Here is a 20,461-nt window from a genome sequence, read left to right on the forward strand (position 1 = left end):
TATGCTGTAGCAAACAATTGTTTGTCATCCAATTCTGCTATCTAAAAGGACCCAAGTGTCGATTTAGGGATGTCCCTCCATGGGATGTGAGATCTTGGACACCACCTTACCATTACAGCAGGTAATTGGTTGGGGAAAATCCCTGAAGAGCCCTCTCTTAATACCCAGGGATTGACAGGTGGAGGATAAGTCCAAGTACAGCTGATTATGCAGTATTCTGGTACTATGTGTCCTGGGAAGAAAGAAGCAAGGATGGAAGGAAAAGTTAAAATTGATTAATTTTGTAAGAACAATTCTGGCAAGATTATATTCTGACAATATCATATTCTTATTCCTGCTCCAAGCCTCATTCTTCAGCTTTGACTTTTGATCCTGTGCAGCTCCTCAGATTGTTCTGAAACATTCTTCCTGTCTTAATCAGAAATGTTTCTGTGATTTGCAACTTAAGAATTCTCCTCCTTTTTGGTAGATTGTGTGCAACTCCTCTCTCCCTGAGCTGCTCACTCTCTTGTACTCCCCTCACTAACAGACCACAGGTCAGGTGGCCTGTCCCACCCAGGTGACTGCTAACCACTCTGGCAGGCAGCTGATCTGTAACAATGAGCTAGTGACACAGAGAGGTATTGCCAAAGTCCTTTTTTCAGTCTTTACCCCCCCTCCTACCCCTGAGATCTGTGTGATTCTTTAAACTAAATTTCTTTTCAACAACTATTTAAATCTTGGGCTTTGTCTTAGGTTTCAGTTTGGGACTCAGCATTGGGCCATTGATAGTGGGCTCTATTCTTTCCCACATTCCAGTAGAGGCTTCCAAAGTAGGTTGGGAAGCATAAGAGATGTGACAGAAGAGGAGTGAAGACCAGGTTGTTCAGGGACTTGGGGCTAGATGGGGGTGATCTAAAGCCCTAAGTGATCCCTGTACTACCTGGTTTGAAACCTTCAGTAGATTTCCCCATCTGAATTCAGGGATAAAGTTTAAACTCCTCATAAGGCATTCAGGTCCACCAAAGGTTTGGCTGTCACCTGTCTCTATAGCTTAGTCTCCAGTATTCTCTCCTTTATACCCTATTCTCCAGCAAAGCTAAAGATACTTTCTGAACATTTCATTTGTTTCTTTGTACCATTTTTTTTTCAGTTTACTCCCTCTCCCTGGACCCCTCTTCCTCTCATCCTCCCAACCACCCATGCCTACTTGTGAGCTACCCAATTGTTATTCATCTTTTAAGATTAGCCTTACCTCCTCTTAGAAGTGCATTCTTTCATGATTTCCTTCTTCAATTCCCTCCTGCAGAGATCAGGTTAAACTGTGCTTTCAAATTCTTATTCATCTTTGTTATCCCTCCTCCTTATTTTAAAGGTACTAATGATAATTGTAGGTTCTTGAGGTGACTGGTTGGCTAGTTGGACAGTTACATGAAAGAAAGAAAGAATCAATGAATAATGCTCTTATATAATTGCAAACTGTAGCATTGCAGGAAGTATTCCATAATACAAGTATTTTTAGACTAAAGCTTCATGCCTATGGCCCAACTATTCCCTTCCCCCACCCTGCCTGAGTCTGTTAGCAGTGATTCATTTCCAATCAATAACAATTCAATTTATTTATAGAAGTCACTTACGTGACTCAGTTATGTCCACCACATAAATAATACAAGTCTTGAACTGGCTGACTGGCTCTCTTGGTGACATAATCTGCTTAACCCAATTGCCAAATTGATCATAGAGCCCAAAACAGTTAATGAAGAAAAATAACCCTGATTTTTCTTTCAAAATAGATGCTAAGAAAGCTTTATAAAAATCAGGATGGCCTGAAGCGTCTGTGTCATCATGAGACCACTGAAAATAAATTTATATAATTCAAGTAAGACTACTATATTTTAAAAAATATTTCAGGGTAAGAATTCAGGATTATTTGCTGAACCAAGGATGAAGGATTTATATGCTGCCTTTTCAGACACTTTTAAAAATACTTGTCTTATTAAAGTAATTCCTTTTTATATAAATGCAATCATGAATTCATTCCCCCAAGTCTTTCCAGAGGATTTGGGGGCAGTGATTAAGTCTAAACAGAATATATGGAAAGTGAATTTGAGCGGAATTTCATGATACTCTCAGTTGGTAAGAACTGTGCCTTCATTTCCTGCAAGTTAGGGCCAGTGACTCTGTTGCTTCCAAATCTCTTGCTAAGAGATGGCCAGCCAGTGACTATAAAACCTCATGCAGTGGCAGCTGTTTTCCTGTTCTAGTATTAAATGATTATCCAAGCAACAGTTCTACCAGATAAACAACCAAGGCCTTGAGAGGTAGTTTTCTTTTGTCATGTTAAGGTTTTGCATAAGCATTCTGTTTTCTGGCCTTTCCTGCTAGGGTTGAATATTTTGGAATCTCCATTCCTTGTAGTCCTTAGAACTGGCAGGTATTGGGGGTCAGTGAGGCTTCCCCAAGTAGGTTTCATTGTGTTAATTGAGTCTGAGTCATCTCCCAGTAAAGGTTGTAAAATCCCTGTGGAATCTCTAGGTCCAGGTTGTTTATTCTTGAGGATTGAACTCAAAACAATGCTTCCAGAAGGGCCCAGATGGAGGCCTGGTGACAAGAGAATAATGAAAAAAAGTAAAGGGAACCAATATCTATTGAGTATGTGTGATACGCTTAGCACTATGATCAGTGTTTTAAAGATGTGATCTTACTTTATCTTCCATCAACTCTTAGAGGGGATATTTGAAAAATTAGTCCTCATTTGAAAAATTGAAGCAGAAATTAAATGGCATTGCCAGTAAGAAATAAAATTCATAATTCAGACTCAGACTCCACTGCCTGACCTTCTTTTGTCTTCCACTCTGCATGCTCTGTTCATTTAGAAAAGTGCAGTCTTTGTGCACCTCCGGTTCACATATTCTACTACTCTCTAAAGCCTTATTTATGTTTATCCAGTAGTAAATTTACAAGGCAGAATGAAAGTAAAATTAGACTTCAACTCATTCTAAGAGCAGCTAATGAAAGTAATTAGCCACACACACCCACACACATATAAAAAGTGTTGTACATTAAAAATACATGTAATTCCACTTCATTTATCATTATTTTCATTATCGTTATTGTATGCTATGATATTTATCCTCCAGTATCCTAAGCAGATTTATGAAAAGCTATTAGAAACATTAATCAAATCCTACTCTTTTCATTACATTATATTAAAAGGACTATATTTTGAGTCTGAGCAAGCCTTTCAGGAAAGAGAAATATAATACTTAAGAGACTAGATTCAGGAGCCAGACTGCCTGCCTTTGAATCCCAGGTTTGCCACATCCTGGCCTGGCTGTTCTTGGGCAAGTTACTGCAACCCAACTGTCTTTACTGTAAAATGGAGTAGTGAATGGTGATATTTATCTCATCTTGGAAGGTTGCTGTGAGCATTTCCTGAGTGGATGTTCTGACATCAAGAACAGATTCAGCATGTGCTAAGTATTCCATAAATGCTGACTGGTGTATTTCTTTGACATGCTAAGAAACAGGGCAGCAGCTCAACAGCTTGCTTAGGGAACCCTACTCTGCCAGTGGTGGGGTTGGTCCTGACAACCCAGGTCTCAATTCTCAGTTCAGTGCTGGTCACTGCAGGGGTATCCAGAGAAGAACAGCATAGTAGACTAGAATTTTCCCCTATTTCAAATAAACTGAAAGTGCTATTTCTGTGCCCTAAATTTCCACTGTTTACTGTAGGTAAAGTTTATCTTCCCTGGGGTTCCCTTCCCAACTTGCTCCACTGCTTAGCTGCCTGTCACTGCCTTGTGCTGTCATCCCTAGCCAGTGGTTCCCAACAGTGTTTAGTACATCAAAATGTCAACAGATTCTAACAGGTACACATTGCCATATGTGCAGTTCTGAAATCCAAAGACTCTCAAATCTGAAAGCATTTTCCATGACTCACTTGATTGCAAAACCTGCTCAGACTTGAATCTGTTCAGTGACAAAACACCTGAACTGACATTCGGCTATTCGCAGTTTGCCCTTGTCCCTGGTGTGTGGAATCTTGCAGTTTACTGCAGCCATCTTAATGATTTCACTTCTTAGATACTGCCCTGAATCTCAGGGCAGAGGAATATATATCAGTAAGGATCTTGACAGAAGGAAATGGAGCATTCAGCCAAGGTGGATGAGGAGAATTTAGTAAAGGAACTATGAATAAATGTGTGGTGGGAGTGAAGGAAGCAAAGAGGTATGGTGTACAACAGTTATCTGCTGTATCAGGAGCCATTACCACTCTTAGATCAGAAGAGCCTGGTTGAGATTGTACTTATGAGAATCCAGAGACAGCAGGAGAGGAGAGGGCTCCAGTCAGGAACTATGGCTTCCTGTAAAAGGATCCAAGCAGCAGCACATACCAGTGAAGGAAGTCCTAGGGGAAAAAAAGCCTGCTTTCCCCCTCCCTCCAGATCTCTGCTGGTTCTATCTTTGGCTGTAGATTACCTGAAACTAGAGGCAAGGAGTCCCTAGATGGGGCACCTAGGAGGGTATTGGGGATGGCAAGTGGACCTGGAGGGCAAAAAATATTTCATACAGTATATTCCATCATCTCCAATATGTGCATTCCATTATCTTTCTGAAAACAGAAAACCCAAAAATGCTCACAAAAGTTTTATTTTATTGTCAACACACAGCATATGCATACCTTTGAAAAATATTGACAAATACCTACGCAACATTTTTTGGTGTATGTTTTGTTTGGCAGTCTTGATGCTGTTAAATCTATAGACTTAAGAGCCAATCATCAGCATTCTTTGGTGACCCTTAAAGATTGGAATTACTGCACAGAAAAGTGTCATCTCATGTTCATCAGTTCACTCATTGATTTATACATTCATTCATTCAACAAATATTCCTTTTGCAGAGTACCTACCCTGCAAAACACTATGAGCTCTGGGACATAAAGACAAAAATTTAAATATACAATATAAAGACACCAGCCCTTCTAGTAGCTTACAGATTTAGTAAAAACGAAATCCAAAACAAAACAAAACAAAACAAAAACCAAACACTGATTTGTTGGAAAATTATAACATGATCTTGGGTTAGCAAATAGTTTTCATCTTGAAGCTTTCTTGCTGCTTGGGGTTCTGTTTTGAGAATGATTTCTTGGCTCTATCTGGGTTCAGTAGGAAAAAAAACCCCAAAACTACTATGACTTATTAGCAGTGTCTCATGTAGACATGTGAGCAAAAAATGAAATTATTCCTGTAACAAAAATAAGAGCAATTTCCAGAGGAGGGGTTACTTTGAATTAGGACTACCTTAGAGGCTTTAGGGTGATAGAGGCTGTAAGTATTTCCAGGCAGGAACATGGTAGGGAGGGAGAAAGGCAAAGCAAGAGCACATGACAGGCTGGTGCAGGGACTAGAAGGGGGATGCAGTATTAGGAGATGGATACAGATTAATAAGAGGTCACACTAAGATGTTTGCAGCAAGTGGGTTAGAATTGAGGGCTTTTGAAAAGAGAATGGCCTGTGTTCCAGGAAAATCACTCAAACAGCATTTTGAAAGGGAGGTGGGGCTTAATTTTGAAATACATCTGACCCCAAGGTTTTAGGTGAAGGATGAAGGATTATGGAGTTAATACTATTTCTCCATTATATGTGGTGTTTTTTTTTAATTAAAGTTGTAGTTGGACACAGTATCTTTATTTTATTTATAAATTATCATGTGGTGCTGAGGATGGAAATCAGCGCCTCACACATGCAAGGCAAGCGCTCTACCACTGAGCCACAACCCCAACCCTCTATTATGTTTTAAGAAACATTTAAAAATTTTTTCTATCTTTGAAAGGACAGTAGGCAAACAGATGTCTTCTTTTTACCTGAAAATTTTAGAGAATGAAGCATTTTTTATGCCCTTTCCATGCACTGATGCTTGATTAGTGCCTGTATTTATACATTTGCGATAATACTACTACCTACCTCATTATGTGTAAAGGACTAATGTATTGGATTTTCCATATTATAAATATTTTAGTAAATGTTTGTCATTATTATCCCATCTTTTAAATCAGCAAAATGGGTTTTAAAAAGCATTTTGGATGAAACTAACATTTCCCAGCTTCTGAAAGTGCAGCCTAAATAAATGTCTTCTTTCTTGACAAATGTAAGAAGTAGTGGAGAGAAGGAACGTTTCAATGGAAACTTAACATGTACCTGGTGCTTCTGACTCCATGAAATGAATGGTACTTCCCTGTTTTACAGATGAAGGAACAGATTCTGAGATTGTTAAGTGGCATGGTCAAGGCCACCCTCCATTAAAGAGCAAATTAACTTCTCTTTCCACTTCACCTTACTTGAGAGGTGTACGGGAAACAATGGATAAAACATGCATTCGGTGTGTGAAACACCAAGTCACGTGGTCTCTTTCTAGCAAACTTCCAATTATCTTTTTGTTTTAAGAATTTCGTGTTTCTGTTTGTGCTATATATATGTTTATACTAGCCCCTACCCTCTCCCCCCTCAAAAAAACAAACAAACAAAAACACCCTTGGAAATAACATCCATTCCCCCCTAATAGTCAGGTCTAACTTTCAGGCAATTCGGAAACAGAATCTGTGAATAAGATCAAGATTGGATGGAGAAAAAGGTGAGGTAAGGGTCTGTTGTGGCACTGAGGGCGTGGGAGGGAAGTGTTCCCTTGCTGTAGAGGGAATTACCTGACCCGATAGGAAATCAAGTTTATTGTAACTCGACTAAGTAAACAGTAATGTAACCCGGTTCTTCAATTTTTGATGTGCATGCTTTAAATGAGAGCGTGTCACATTTTCTCCCTTTCTTCCAGGAGCACACATTTTAGACCTGGCCTCTCTCCTTCTCCGCCTAAAGCATGATTTCTCTTACTTCTGGCTGCCCGGCAGGAAATGTTCCTAGCCACAGGATAAGCTTCTCCTTTGAAGGGGAAAGGGGGAGGGGGAGACAAGGAAAAAAAGAAACAAAGAAAGAAAAACACAAACTTTACTAGAGCAGCTGGCAAGAGCCCCGAAGTATCAGGCAGGTTTCCAGTTTCCTAGAAGCAGGGATCCCCCTCCCCCCGACCGCCTGCGCCCGTGGGCGTGGTTCCCAGTGTGTGTGAAATAGTCAGCCCGGTGCCCGTGGGTGTGGCTTTCAATGTATGCGAATTTGCCCGCCCCGCGCCAGTGGGCGTGGTTCCCAGAGTATGCTAATTTGCCTGCCCCGCGGGAGGGGCCATAGTGCCCCGGCGGCCTGACAGCGCGGAGAGAGCTTCTGGGCGCAAGGAAGCGCGGCAGGGCTGGTGACAGGCTCCCGGCGCGCTGGTCCATGCTAGTCCCGGTCTTTGTTCTGGGGCCATCGCCGAGACATGCGCGGCTGACGATGGAGGTGGAGGACTCCGGCGGCGTGGTGCTGACCGCCTATCACTCGTACGCGCGCTCCCAGCAGCCCAGCGGCGAACAGCGCTGCGCGTCCCGGTCCGCCGCCAGTCACCCGCTCAGCAGGTAAGGGGAACTACACCCTGGAGGGTAGCCCTCTCGGCTGGGCTGGTGCAGAGGTTGTATTCTGCAGCACTTATTTGCTGGGACACACCACTCGTGGCTTGATTGTTGTTTTAAGTTTTGGTGGACTAGATGAGTAAGACTGTTCTTTGTATTGTCCTGACTGGAAGTGCGAAGTGCAAGAATCTCCCCACCCAGGGCTTAAGCTTGTCCAGCAGGGGTTAGCAGTGGAGTTATATATAGGCTTGATGCAATTTTATGATAAGTAAGACATATATATCATTTCTGCCAAAGTTACCTATAAAGTATGGAAGATTTTAAAAATATAATTTAAAACTAAATACACAAAAAAGAAAAAAAAAACCCATACTGAATGACATTATCCTAAATCCTCAGAATAACTATTGAAAGCTTCTTTAGTAACTGCATGCCAACTAAATTAAAGAGTAGGTTGAGAGACATTTTAAAAAGTAAATTTCAGTAGACTTTTAAAAAAATTTTTATTTCTAGATGTTAAAAACCTTTAACATAGATTATAAATAAATATATTTATACAATTATATAAATATATTGGGGTAAGCAGTTGATTATTGCTGATGTCCACTTTATACTGTAAATGCAGTTATTACTTATTTCTTTGGGTCAAAAGAGATCTGCAACCATCTCACGATGTGCATTTTAGATTTAGTAAATCAAGGATCTGTGTTAAATTGCTTTATCAGTGTTCATCTATTTGATACAAGATCAAGGCCAATTAGACTTCCATTGATTAAACCAAAAATGTTTAGATGGATAGACTAAAGTATTTGAGTGAATCATATGGTTTGATAGCTACACATTTAGGGAAGATTTAGTCTAAATATGACTATCTGCTGTAGATAAGTTGATGAATGTTTTTCTTTCACGGGCACAATTTGATTTTCATTGATTTTTTTCCACATTTTTATCTTTAGTTACGTGATAATAATTACTTCTGTTTCCTAATTTCATTGATTTGTAACTTTATTTCTCAAAATATATTTTTGGCTGATATCCATGAGAGGAACTAACTACATTGGCATGAGATCTGTGTTTGGCTTGGCTAACAAAGAAAGTATTGTTTCTTTCAAAAAGAGCAGGTTGAGTAAAATCTCATTTTTATATAAAGACAATGAGAAATTAATGTATTCTTTCCAGCTTTAGGAATAGTGCATTGTTTTAAAGCCTACTTGAAGATACAAAGATGCAATTGTTTTAGCATATTTTATTTTCAGAAGCATCAACATGAACTATTTTTACTTAGATTACAAGTTATGAAATAGATATAGATATAATTTGATTTGGTGAGAGGCATGGGTCAAGTCTGTGCATTTTTAAATGGCTATGGTGTAACTGTCCTATTTGTAAGTGCCAGCAGCTGTCTAGCAGCACCAGCCAGATATCTGAAACTACATCCGTTTCCAAAGCAAATTGGAGGGAAAAGTTTTATTAGCTCAGCTTGTAGTGTTTTGGAATGATAGTACATGAGAGCAAGAGAGTTGCATGTCATAGCTAGCGTTTTACCATAGGTTGCCAATTAGATTTATGTTGTTCTAAGTTTGCAGTTTTGATGATTGCCCTGTACTTTCTACAGGACCCTTCCCCCTACAGTGGAATCAAAAGAGGATAATGTAATTCCTTGATCCCTAGTAAAAGCACTAAAAAAGAGGTTCCTGTATTTAAAAGGAGCCAGAGGACATCTCATCATTAATCATGAGTCTGATAACAGAAATAATCAGCCCCAAGTTATTAACCTTTGACTCACTAACTACTGATCAATACTTCCTTTCAAGCCAAGAAGCAAGATGGTATTGTTCTACTTCTGAAGAAAGCACTCTCTCTTTCAAGAACACCCTTTCCATTAAATTGCTTACATATTTGTAACCTATTTGTGGAGTAATAACCAGTATGTCCCTAAAAGCATACTATTGTATCTGACTTTCTAAGTATCATCATTCTTTAGCTCTCTGTAGCATAAGTTCAAATCAAAGTAAACCTTTTCCAGGCCTTCACAACACCTCAGTTTATGTGATTTTTTTCTTTTTCTTTTTTTTCCATACTTTTTGCCTGTTTCTTTCACTAAAATACAATATATTGTCTCTCTCTCTGATTTTGTCTGTTCCCCCCCCTTATTGTGTTCCAGATGTCTAGAGCAGTTTCTATACATTATAGTACTCAATAAATATTTCTTGAATAAATTAATGAATTCCAACTAAGATTAAAAAAATGGCCAAGATAAAATGGTGGGAGTTTTAACAGCTGAACTCAACCTATTTGCATGTACTATGTGCCAGCAACATATTAGACATTGGAGATACCAAGAAAAATGAGATATAATTCCTGCCCCCCCCCCAAATGTGGGCAGACCAGTGGGATTTTTAGGAAAAAAATAAGTGGCAACATTTATAAATCAATAGGCTTCAGTTATAAATCTGTATTTCCAACTTCCAATGAAAAACTCATCAAAGAATTTAGGAACTCCAGCCTGTCTGAGGCTGAGTAATAGTAACAGCTGTTCCACTATATGGGCTGTTGGAGCTCCTGTTTGTTACACTGTCCAGATTGCTCTTCATCACTGAAGTGGAGTGTCTTTTTTAGTTTCTCCTGGGGCTGCCTATTATATTTCAATGAAGTCAGCCAGTAAATTGTACTTGTCATTTACTTTGGCTTAGGATCAGATTGCCAGATTTTGACCATCAACTATACTAATTACTACCCTGTGGCTTTTGGCAGTTTATTTAAGCTGCTTAGAATATGAATCCACCCAAAGGAAGCCCCAGATGTACTTATTAGTTGCATTATGACTGCTATCCTGTTAATTACAGTGTTAATATATGTAAAGGGGAAAAGTAAAACATTTTTGGTATTTGTATCCCTATCAGGGAAATGGGAAAATAAAACAGGGTTGAGAGCCTGGTTTTTCAAAAAAAGTTGGCCATTTAAAACTCAAATATCTTAGTTTTATGTCTCCCATTTCAGAATTAGGAAGGATTCAAAGGATCACTCATTCTTATCTCATTTGATCAATGGTTCAAACTATATGGGATATAACAAGTGAAATCATCTCCAGTCATATGAATGCATGGCTTTTAGAGGGAGTTATGGGTACCTAATTGATTTTAGGTTGGGCTAGATTGACAATAGTCCTCTCCAGGTTTAAATTCTTTTTTAAAAATGAATATTCAGAGTTGGATTTGTGGCTCAGCGGTATAGTACTTGCCTAGCGCTTGCAAGGCCCTGGGTTCCATCCTCATAAAAATGAATAAATAAAACAAAGGTATTATGTCCAACTACAACTAAAAAATAAATATTAAAAAAATCAATATTTAATGTGGATAAGTTAATAACTTGATTTTTTTTGTGTGTGTGTGTGGTCCTGGGTTCAATCCCAGGACCTTGTACATGCAAGGCAAGCACTCTACCAACTAAGCTATATCCCCAGCCCCAATATCTTGATTTTTAATATTCAGATTATACTTTGTGCATCTCATCCTGATGCAGTCTCAGATAAGTTGAGGAACATTGTGCCAGTAAATAAGAACAGTTAATGCTTCTTTGTTCTTCTGTTTTTGCTATTCGCATTTGCTTGGAAATCCATTGGATCATTTAAAGACTGTTATATTTCCTTTGAGCCTTTGGGCTGTTCTTCCCTGTGTTTCTTTAAGAATTCTAATTTATTTCTTACAGTCTCTATCATCATATTCCTTGATTCTGACAGTTCTCAAGGATGGATAGATTTGATTAATTCTCATAATTAATTCTTATCCTCACATTATTTTTGCCTTTTGAAATTTTCTTAGGAATTAATTCAAAGGAACCCTACAAAGTCTACTTTTGTTGTTACTCTTCATAGAGAGTGCTTGTGACATTGAATACTTGTAACATTGAATTTCAAGTTGTTTCTTTGGAGCATGCAAGAGAGCCATCAAGATTTTATGAATTCTCAGTTTTGTAAAATAAATGGTTGAAATTGCCTTTAAAGTAATCACTAATGTATTTACAAAAAATCCAGAGAATTCAAAGTATTGTGGAATCACCTTCATGTGGATGAAGATGGCAACTTTTTCTTAACTTTTTATTTTGATATAATTTTAGTCTTGTAGAAAACTTGCAAAAGTGTCCTTAACCTGGATTCCTGAATTTTAAGGATTTTAGAAAGGCAGAGCTTCTACTTAAAATCCGAGAATATTGTCATATATTCAAGATAATTTCACTTAGAAGCAGTGGCTAAAAATAAAGCTGTATATCTGTTTTTTTTCAAAGATTTCCTTAATTATATACAAATAAGAGTGTACAACAATTTTTGAGGAATGTATAGTATAAAATGGTCATGATTATTCTGATGTTTATCTAGTTATACCATAAACTTCCTGGTAGAGGACAAAAATAGAGGAGGAAAAAAAGCAATTCTTCCTCAAAAACAAATTTAAACACTAACCAAGGTCATTCTTGGAATTCTCCCTCTATAGCAGTGTTTCAACTTTGTGAAGGGGATGTTGTTTTATAACAGTGTAACTATTTATATGATAATAATTTGATGAAAAATGTAACCAATGATGATTAGGAAGTAAATATCTTATTTTGAGGAGGAACTACATTTAGAAACTTTTAGTGATGTATTTTTTGGTAACTTTCTGTGTTGAAATTAATTCATTAAGAAAGATATTTATTTCAAGATGCAAACTTTTGCTACATTAAACTTTAAATCTCTATGAATTTATGCATACATATAAAGAGAAACTAAATTCCGGGGGATTATAGGTATATTTGTTCTAGAGGATTGAGAAATAGTAATGGAAATGGTATTCTTGAGAGAGAATAGGAATTTATAGGTCATTCTTTATGTTGTGGTTGAAACCAGAGTTGGAGTCTCTGGTTTCTTTTTACAGTGGGATCCCTGCTGAGCCTAGGTACCTCCATGTGTAGAGCTATTGGGAAACATCTGGTACATTTCCTTTGATCTTGCCATTTGACTAAACATTTGGTCAGTTGCACTATCCATTTTTAACCTGCTCATTTCTCCCTGCTCATTAATCACTAATGTATTTACAAAAAATCCAGAGAATTCAGAGTGTTGTGGAATCACCTTCATGTGGATGAAGATGGCAACTTTTTCTTAACTTTTTATTTTGATATAATTTTAGTCTTGTAGAAAACTTGCAAAAGTAACCTTAACCTGGATTCCTGAATATCAATGGCTTACATAGCTGGAGTTACCATTGTCAAAACTAAACAAACTACTTCTGGCATAATAGTATTAGTACAGACTGTGTTCTGATTTTGCCAGATTTTTTTTTCTTTTCCTAGAATGGAATTTTCAAAAATGTTGTAGAGCTAAATTCAATATACCAAACTGAATTTAGGTATGTTTCCTGAGTGTCTTCCAATCTGTAACAGTTTGTTCTTGTCATTTGTGACTCTGGCACTTTTTGAGGATTGGTTGCTGATTTTGTAGGACCTAGTCCTTTAATTTGGGTTGGTCTGATGTCTACTCATGATTAGATTGAAGTTATTCATTTTTGATGAAAATTCTGCAGAAGTGATGTTGGCCCATCATATCAGTGGGTACATGATGATAATGTGTCTTAATGTTGATTGTAAGTTTGGTTACCTTGTTAAGGTGGTGTCTGCCAGGTTCCGTGCTATGAAATTACTATTTCCCCCTTTGTAATTTATAATTATCTTCATACTTTGAGACTATGCAAATATCCTCTTCTCAAATTTTCCTCTTCTAATTTTAGCAACCATCTATGGATCTTGCCAGTAAAATTTATTACTGTCGTTTCTTAAGGGTGTTTTTTTTGGGGGGGGGGATGTATGTGTGCTCATGGTTGAATCCTAATAGCTTTACCACTGAGCTACAACCCCAGATCTTTTTAATTTGTATTTTGAAATAGGGTCTCGCTAGATAGGTCAGGCTGGCCTTGAACTTATGATACTCCTGCCTCAGCCTCCAGAGCCACTGGGATTACAGGAATGCACCACTGCCCAGGCTAATGACTTTTAAAATTTTCTTTTAGTTTGACTTATTTTACATACAGTAAAATATACAATCAGCATTCCTTAAGATTTTATTGTTTTTATGTTCTTCACCTTTAGAAAGTAAACCAAATGTAAATGGGCACCAGTAGTTATTTAAATCTAAAGTTCTTTTCAGTTCAGATACAAGGGACAATAAAATGACTTAATTTTGCCTGGTCTGATGCATGAAAACTATAAAAGTAAATTCCCTAATTTTCAAAGTTCCATGAATTCTTGGAAGCAAAATTTTATTAGAAAATTAAGAGAAAGAAAGAATCAGAAAGTTAATAAATTAAATATTTTGTTAAGAGAGTGCGGTTGTTCTTAAATCCCACTTTTCCTGGAGAGTATTACTGAGACTATCTTATTTTCTTAGAACTATTTTGGTAGCTGATGGAAAACACTTTCTTGAGATGTTACATGAACATCTGAAAATGTATTTTGACTAAAGTAAGCATTCTTATTTACATAAAATCAGAATTTCTTCTCATTCCATCCTCAAACCAAACAATTTCATTTCTGAAATAATTGACACACTCTTACTTCAATGAATTCTAGCCAAGAATAAAAGTAAACTGTTATTGTAGCAAAACATAAGAGGTGGGTAGAATGTTTCTCAGAAGGAAATTTTGGGAATAAATTATATCTGGCTCAGTTGTTAGCTTTGTATTGTTTTTAAGCCACTTTGAATGAAAATACAAAGTCAGGCATACCTTTAAACAGTGTAGACATTAACCTTAGAGACTTGTCATCATAAAGAACATGATTAAAGTGCAATAGTAAAGATACTTATTAAGATATTGTTTGCTTGCCTTACTAGTAAATAACCTATATTGGCATATTGTTTTTTCTCTTTTATAATTTATTATTTATTTTTGTTGTTATTTCCTCATTATTTTTAGGCATCCCTGAAACTCTTTAACTTGCTTTTTTAAAAAAAATTTCTAATATTATTACTTTTAACTTGGAATTTACTTTTAATCAGTTAGCCAAGCTTGTAGGTAAAGATAATGCTGTTCAAAGGGCTACAGTGTATAATATTTGTTGAAGAATTTGATAGAATTTATTTATTTTGGTTTCCTGGAGATATTTTTAGTTTGCTTGCTTTGATTTTCTTGCGGATTTCTGGTTATTGGAGTTGATGAGTTTTGTATAACTCACCATTATCACATGAAGTTCAAATTATCCATTTCTTTGTAATTCCTGAAGGATATGTATCAAAACAAAATAACAATATATCCAAAATCTTAAAGGTGCTTTAGTCTCTAAAATATGAAGTAAAGAAAATAGCAAATAATTTTATTATATATTCATCTTTTAAAAAAGAGTTTTGATGCATTCTTTGAGTGTCAATTATATCACTCTTGAATAAATGAATATTATGGATAAATCATCCATTTGACAGGATGAGGTGCCCTATAATTCCAAGGGTGGGAGAGCACATACTCAGCATACTTAGAGAACCAGCTGTATGGCTCATATTACTCTTACAAACTAATTAAGTCTGTGCATCCCATTTCCAATCCCTCAGATGAATAGATAATGAACGCACACAAACACAACACAAAAGACAGTAAGAAGATACCAAACACCAAGGATAAAGTAGTGTGTAATGATTTTTAAATTTTTAAACACTTGAGATTTATTTGTACTATTTCAGTCATTCTAAGTTGTGGTATCGATTATCTTTTATATATGAAGATAAATCTTTATATCTATGGTAAACTCTGTGGTCAGCCACAAAATTTTTCTTTTGTATATCTGTAATGTGTAAGGTAGAGATTCCTTTGAAGTTTCCTGATAATTATTCATTTATGAAACTCAATGTAGAAAACACTGACCCTTGCATTTGCCACTAAAGAAATACCCACTAATGTATTTGCATTTATATAAAGATCCATCCATACATTTATGTTTTGCAGATCAGTAGAAAAATCTGGAAAAAATCTTAAACATGTTTAAAGTATAACTAATCTTTAAGTTATATCTAATTATATGATGATACCTTTTCTTCCCACTTCTCCTCTCACTCTCACTACCACATTAAAAAAATTCATACAGTGACCCAAGTTAATATATCAGTGGTTAGATTAAATCCATCTTTAAGGGGCAAGAGATGAAAAACAAAATAAGAGAAAATAAATGCAATCCTAGAAGTAAGGCTAACCTTATTTTCCAAAGGTTTCCTTGACAACAGTACTACTCAGAACAGTTATTAGCTATCGTAATAAACCACAATCTACCAATATAATTATAATTTGGCAATTAGTCATCATTGTCCTGTGATGTAATTTAAAAACAGACAGACAGACACACCTGATTTTACTGAGCTTACTAGGGGCCAAACGCTATGCTACCAGCCTGACATGCCTTATCCCATTAATCCTTACAACAGTCCTGTGGCATGAGAAGAAGCTCAGGCGTAGAAAAGTAGCCCATGACCACACTGCAAGATAATGAGAGAGCCATAAATCCTACTCAGCCTTCTGCCAAAACTGGTGCTTTTAACCCATTATTAAATTGTAACATTGTTTAATATATTATAGACTTATTGTTTTTATGCTTTAATTTTATTATAGGTTTATTAAGAGCATGTATAGTTTCATCTCATATCCCCATTAGCACCAGCAATAGCAACTTTCACACAATAGATTTTATAAATACTCAGTTTTGATTTAGTCTTTCCTTTTGCAAAACTTTCTATTTTGATGGAATAAGCATAGAATGGGTTACATATGCATGTATATAAATAGCTCATTTGTGCAATTTTGTTATCACTTGAAGGAACTTCAGTAATAGGATTATACCACCCCTCCCTGTTTCAAAGCTATATTCTTACCCTTCATGCAGTCTTATTTGGGTAACAATATTTTAGACAAAATTTGCTCAAGTCGTTCAGATTGACCAAGAATGTAAGATCCAAGCAAGAATGACTAAGAAAGTAAGATCTAAGCAATCAGTAAATGGGAATCTTTCTGTGGCTCTTTTTCCCCAATTGTAGAAGGGGGAAGGGCAATTTTTATCCCGTAATCCTTAGGTTCATGTTCCTAGTAACAAGATTTTAGGATTTCTCCCTTCAGTTTTATTAATTGCTTTATTAGGTCCTAGGACAAACTTCTGTGATTAAAACATATTTTTCATTTAATTCCTTCCCATATGATTAATAACATAAGAAATTTTAATGCAAGTTGAGAGGCAGTATTCTATGAGAATAAATGGGGCCTTCCTCCTCAGGTTTCTACTTCATCCTGATTTGGAACCAACCAAGGGACCAAGTTAGGTTCTACACTATGACCTTGTGGAGACCAATTCTATTCTCTATCTTGCTCAAAAATATAGGGTGATGTAGGGTGCTGTGTGTGGATCTGTAGTCTTAGCTACTTAGAAGGCTGAGGTGAGAGGATCACTTAAGCCCAGAACTTCAGGGCCAGCCTGGGTCACATAGTGAGAACCTGTCCTGGGGGAAATAAAAAATAGGATAGGTTATAGAAACCTGGACCCCAGAGCATTGCACAACTCTTACCCATCAGTGATCTTAGGGTCACAGATGATGCTGACCTAAAATGAGCTTCAAAGATTTCCATTTATACAACTAATCCTGGGTCCTTCCTGACCTGGCCTTGAATTTTTGGTAGAGGCCAGAAATTGGAATGGCCTCTAGTCTCCCGTTGCTTGTGTTTATTTTCTAGGTATTCACTTTGGTAAATCTCAGTTCCTAGTACACAAGAACTACAGATACCATACAGTCATGTTAGTCACATGAAAACAGTGGTCTGGGCCAACTGTCACATCTCTGGGCGTGTTTTCTCCCTCTTCTTAACCAGCTGGGGAGTTCGGAGTGTGCTGCTGAGAGGACTAGGCTTCATGAAGACCAGTCATGAATGAGGACATCAAGTAGCAATCTCTGTGGTTCAACTGGGAGGTGAACTCAGGAGACGCGGGGGGGAAAAAGGAACCTGTTGAGACAGGTTCTGAATTTTGTTCTACTGATTTCGGTCACCTGCTCCAATCACAGCGGCATCCACTCCAGCTGGTGCCTTGGCCTTCCTTGCTCAGTCAGGCCAACAGCAAGGGCCACTCAGAGGGAGGAAGATGGGCCTCCAGACTGGGAAGCATAAAAGACTAGAACTAGAGAAGGGTTGAGGTGGATTTTGAGAATGGCATTTCCTTTGCTTCCTTTCCAGAGCTGCTATAGCTCTGTATGTTATCTCACCAAGAGTATCTCTGAGAGGCTTGAAAACATAACTTGCTTTGCCTTTTCATTGGCATCTTAAAAAAAAACATTTACTGACCTCAATAGAATAAGCAATTAATGGGGAAAAGAGCTGACTGAAAGTTTTCCGCAGTTTCTGTTTTGGAAAACAGAGGATGCCTAGGCCTGTGATTTTTAACACACTCAAGTCCTCTCTGCCTCATTTATAAAGCTCTGGGATTACAAGGTTGACTTGACAACTGTTTTTTTTTATAATGTCTGAATTGTGCTTAGTTGCAGAAAGCTCCACACTGGAAGACTCCCACTCTGCCAGTTGCTGGCACATCTAATAGAGAAAAGCAGGCCATGTCCTGAGAATCTGAAGCTGTGTCATGCTTGGTGAGACAGTGAGTCAATACCAGCTAAAACAACATGAGGCATCGCTTGTGGGAAGCCCAAATGTTGATTATATCAATCTTAAGCATGATGCTCCTCTTTTCCAGATGCTTCCAAAGTTCTCATGGGAGTTTTAAAAACTAGCACCAATTCTCTAATAGTTTGTGGAAATGCTTTGCTACTGAGAGGACTTTTAAAATATGTTGGAAAACGGAGTTCTTTTCAATTAGCCAAATCTTACCCCTATTCACCCACTCTTCTGTCTCTTTCACACTCCTGCTTAAACCAATCTGGGTCATTCTGTTTTAGTCTGATTTAAGAGCTATTGGGTTAAAATCCATATAATCAAAAGTGTAATCTCTAGCTGTTTGTTCATTCGGTTCCAGGATCTCTCAGTCTATTTGTTCCTCTGGATCATAAATCATGGGTTTAAAGTAGATCAGGAAGGGGTGGAGAAATGGTTTAGAAGGCTGATGCATTTGTTCAAGGAAAGATGATAATCTACATTCAGGTTATGGGACTATGATGAAAGGGACTAGTAGATTCTATGGGGAAAACCAGCAACTAAATTAATATGAGTTAGTGATTAAATGCATAATGGGGATAGGAAAAATGACTTAGATTTCTGTCTGGGAGTATTACTAGCTGAAATTGTGAATTCTGGTGGATGAGTAGATTATAGATGGTGTGATGGTGGGTTTCACATGGGAAGTGACCTCTAGGTTCCTGTGAGATCATGAAGTATATGTCTAGCAGACAGTTGGCTGTATAAGTCAGAATTTTAGGAGGGAGATTATGGCCAAAAGTTTTAAAAAATATTTATTTATGAGAGACTTTAGTGCTGGGGGATAGTCCAGGATGGGATAGGATGAGCTTTGGCAGGAGAAAGTAGACTCTCCATAGAGACAGTGGGAGAACAAAGATGGAAATCCGAGCAGCAGTGCCAAGTAGGGAAAAGCAGAGCCTGAGAGCCTGTAACAGAGACCAGAAAGATTGGAGCAGTCTGGAAGCCATGGTATTGGACTCAGAATGATCTGACAGCTACATCAAGAGTGGAAAAATGGCCCAATAAGGGTGAAAGCTGAAAATCATCTTCTGGACTTTTAGTGTGGATATTAGTGATACTCTGTTGCGGTGGGTTTAATAGAGTTGTAGAGTTGGAGGCCAGTTTGCTCCAGGTTGAAAAGTGAAGGTCAAGGAAACAAATGGAGGCAGCTAGAAGAAGTGATTCCTTCTAAAAGCTTACTTTTGAGAAGAAAAGAGAGAATGGTGGCAGCCTGAATTTGGGAGGTTTTAAAACTTACCAAAAAAATAGTGAAAATCGGATAAAAGTCAAGAAAGAAACTTAACAATTCTAAAATTTAGAACTTAACACATGTCTTTCCATTCTTAAAATCCTTGGCTAATGCACGTCATGTTTGCTTTGAGTGTGTTTCCTCAAACTTGCTGTGCAGAAGTTTGGCCCCTCAATGTAATAATATTGAAAGATGGTGGATCTTTAAGAGGTAAGGCCTAGTCTGCATGATGACACATGCCTGTAATCCCAGTGACTGGGAAGGCTGAGGCAGGAGGATTGCAAGTTCAAGACTATTGTCAGCAATTTAGTGAGACCATATCTCAAAAAGGACTGGGGATGTAGTTTAGTGGTAAAGCAGCCCTGGGTTCAATCCCCAGTACCAAAAAAGAACAAAAAGAAATCAGAGGTAGGGCCTACTGTAAAGTAATTAGATTATTAGCATCCCACCTTCAGCATTACAAGGACTAATGTAGTTCTTGAAGGCTGAATTAGTTCTCTTTAGAGTAGATTGTTGTAAAATGAGATCACCCCATGCACTTCTGCATGCAATCAATCCTTTTCCCTCTTCTCTCCCGCATTGTGATGCGCCAGGGGACCCTCATGAGAATCCTGGCATCATGCCATTTAGAATCATGAGCCATTTTAGCTTTTTTTTGTTATGAAGTACCCAATGTCAGGTATTTTGTTATAGTAACACAAAGTGGACTATCACAATACATTTATTATTTTTGCTTATAGGATGAAACTTTATCCATAACCCTACAATAGTATGGAAGTATCATTAGGATAAGAGCATTGTCTTTTTTCCTCATCACTGAGTCCTTACCTATTGTCTGCTCCCCACCATCAAAGGGCCTAATACTTAGAGTCTTAACAAATGGTTTCTGAATGAATACAGTGGAAGCTGAAATGTGGAAGTATGACTGTCTCTTGATGAGAAGCTATTGGGTATACCTTCTGAATTATGAACATCTCTTCCTTTCTGAAATTTTCTCAGAGAGAGAGGATCCTCTACATTAACCTTCATTCACAGAATAACAAACTATTACAAGTATGCCAT

General features: G+C 37.5%; 1 protein-coding gene across 2 annotated transcripts in view; it reads left to right on the forward strand.

Annotated features, from left to right (window-relative positions):
• Nucleotides 1-7,358: 7,358 nt before the first annotated feature.
• The window catches only part of Arhgap28 (Rho GTPase activating protein 28), a 182,531-nt gene continuing 169,428 nt past the window's right edge, over nucleotides 7,359-20,461 (forward strand). The window contains exon 1 of one of the 2 annotated variants that reach the window (XM_076836561.1): nucleotides 7,359-7,480. In XM_076836561.1, coding sequence (XP_076692676.1) covers nucleotides 7,359-7,480 — 122 coding nt within the window. Of the gene's footprint in view, nucleotides 7,481-18,080; nucleotides 18,108-20,461 lie in introns of those variants that run through there. The other variant, XM_076836563.1, reaches the window with a different exon arrangement.

The sequence above is a fragment of the Callospermophilus lateralis genome, chromosome 17 (assembly GCF_048772815.1).
Source record: "Callospermophilus lateralis isolate mCalLat2 chromosome 17, mCalLat2.hap1, whole genome shotgun sequence".
Taxonomy (NCBI): Eukaryota; Metazoa; Chordata; class Mammalia; order Rodentia; family Sciuridae; genus Callospermophilus; species Callospermophilus lateralis.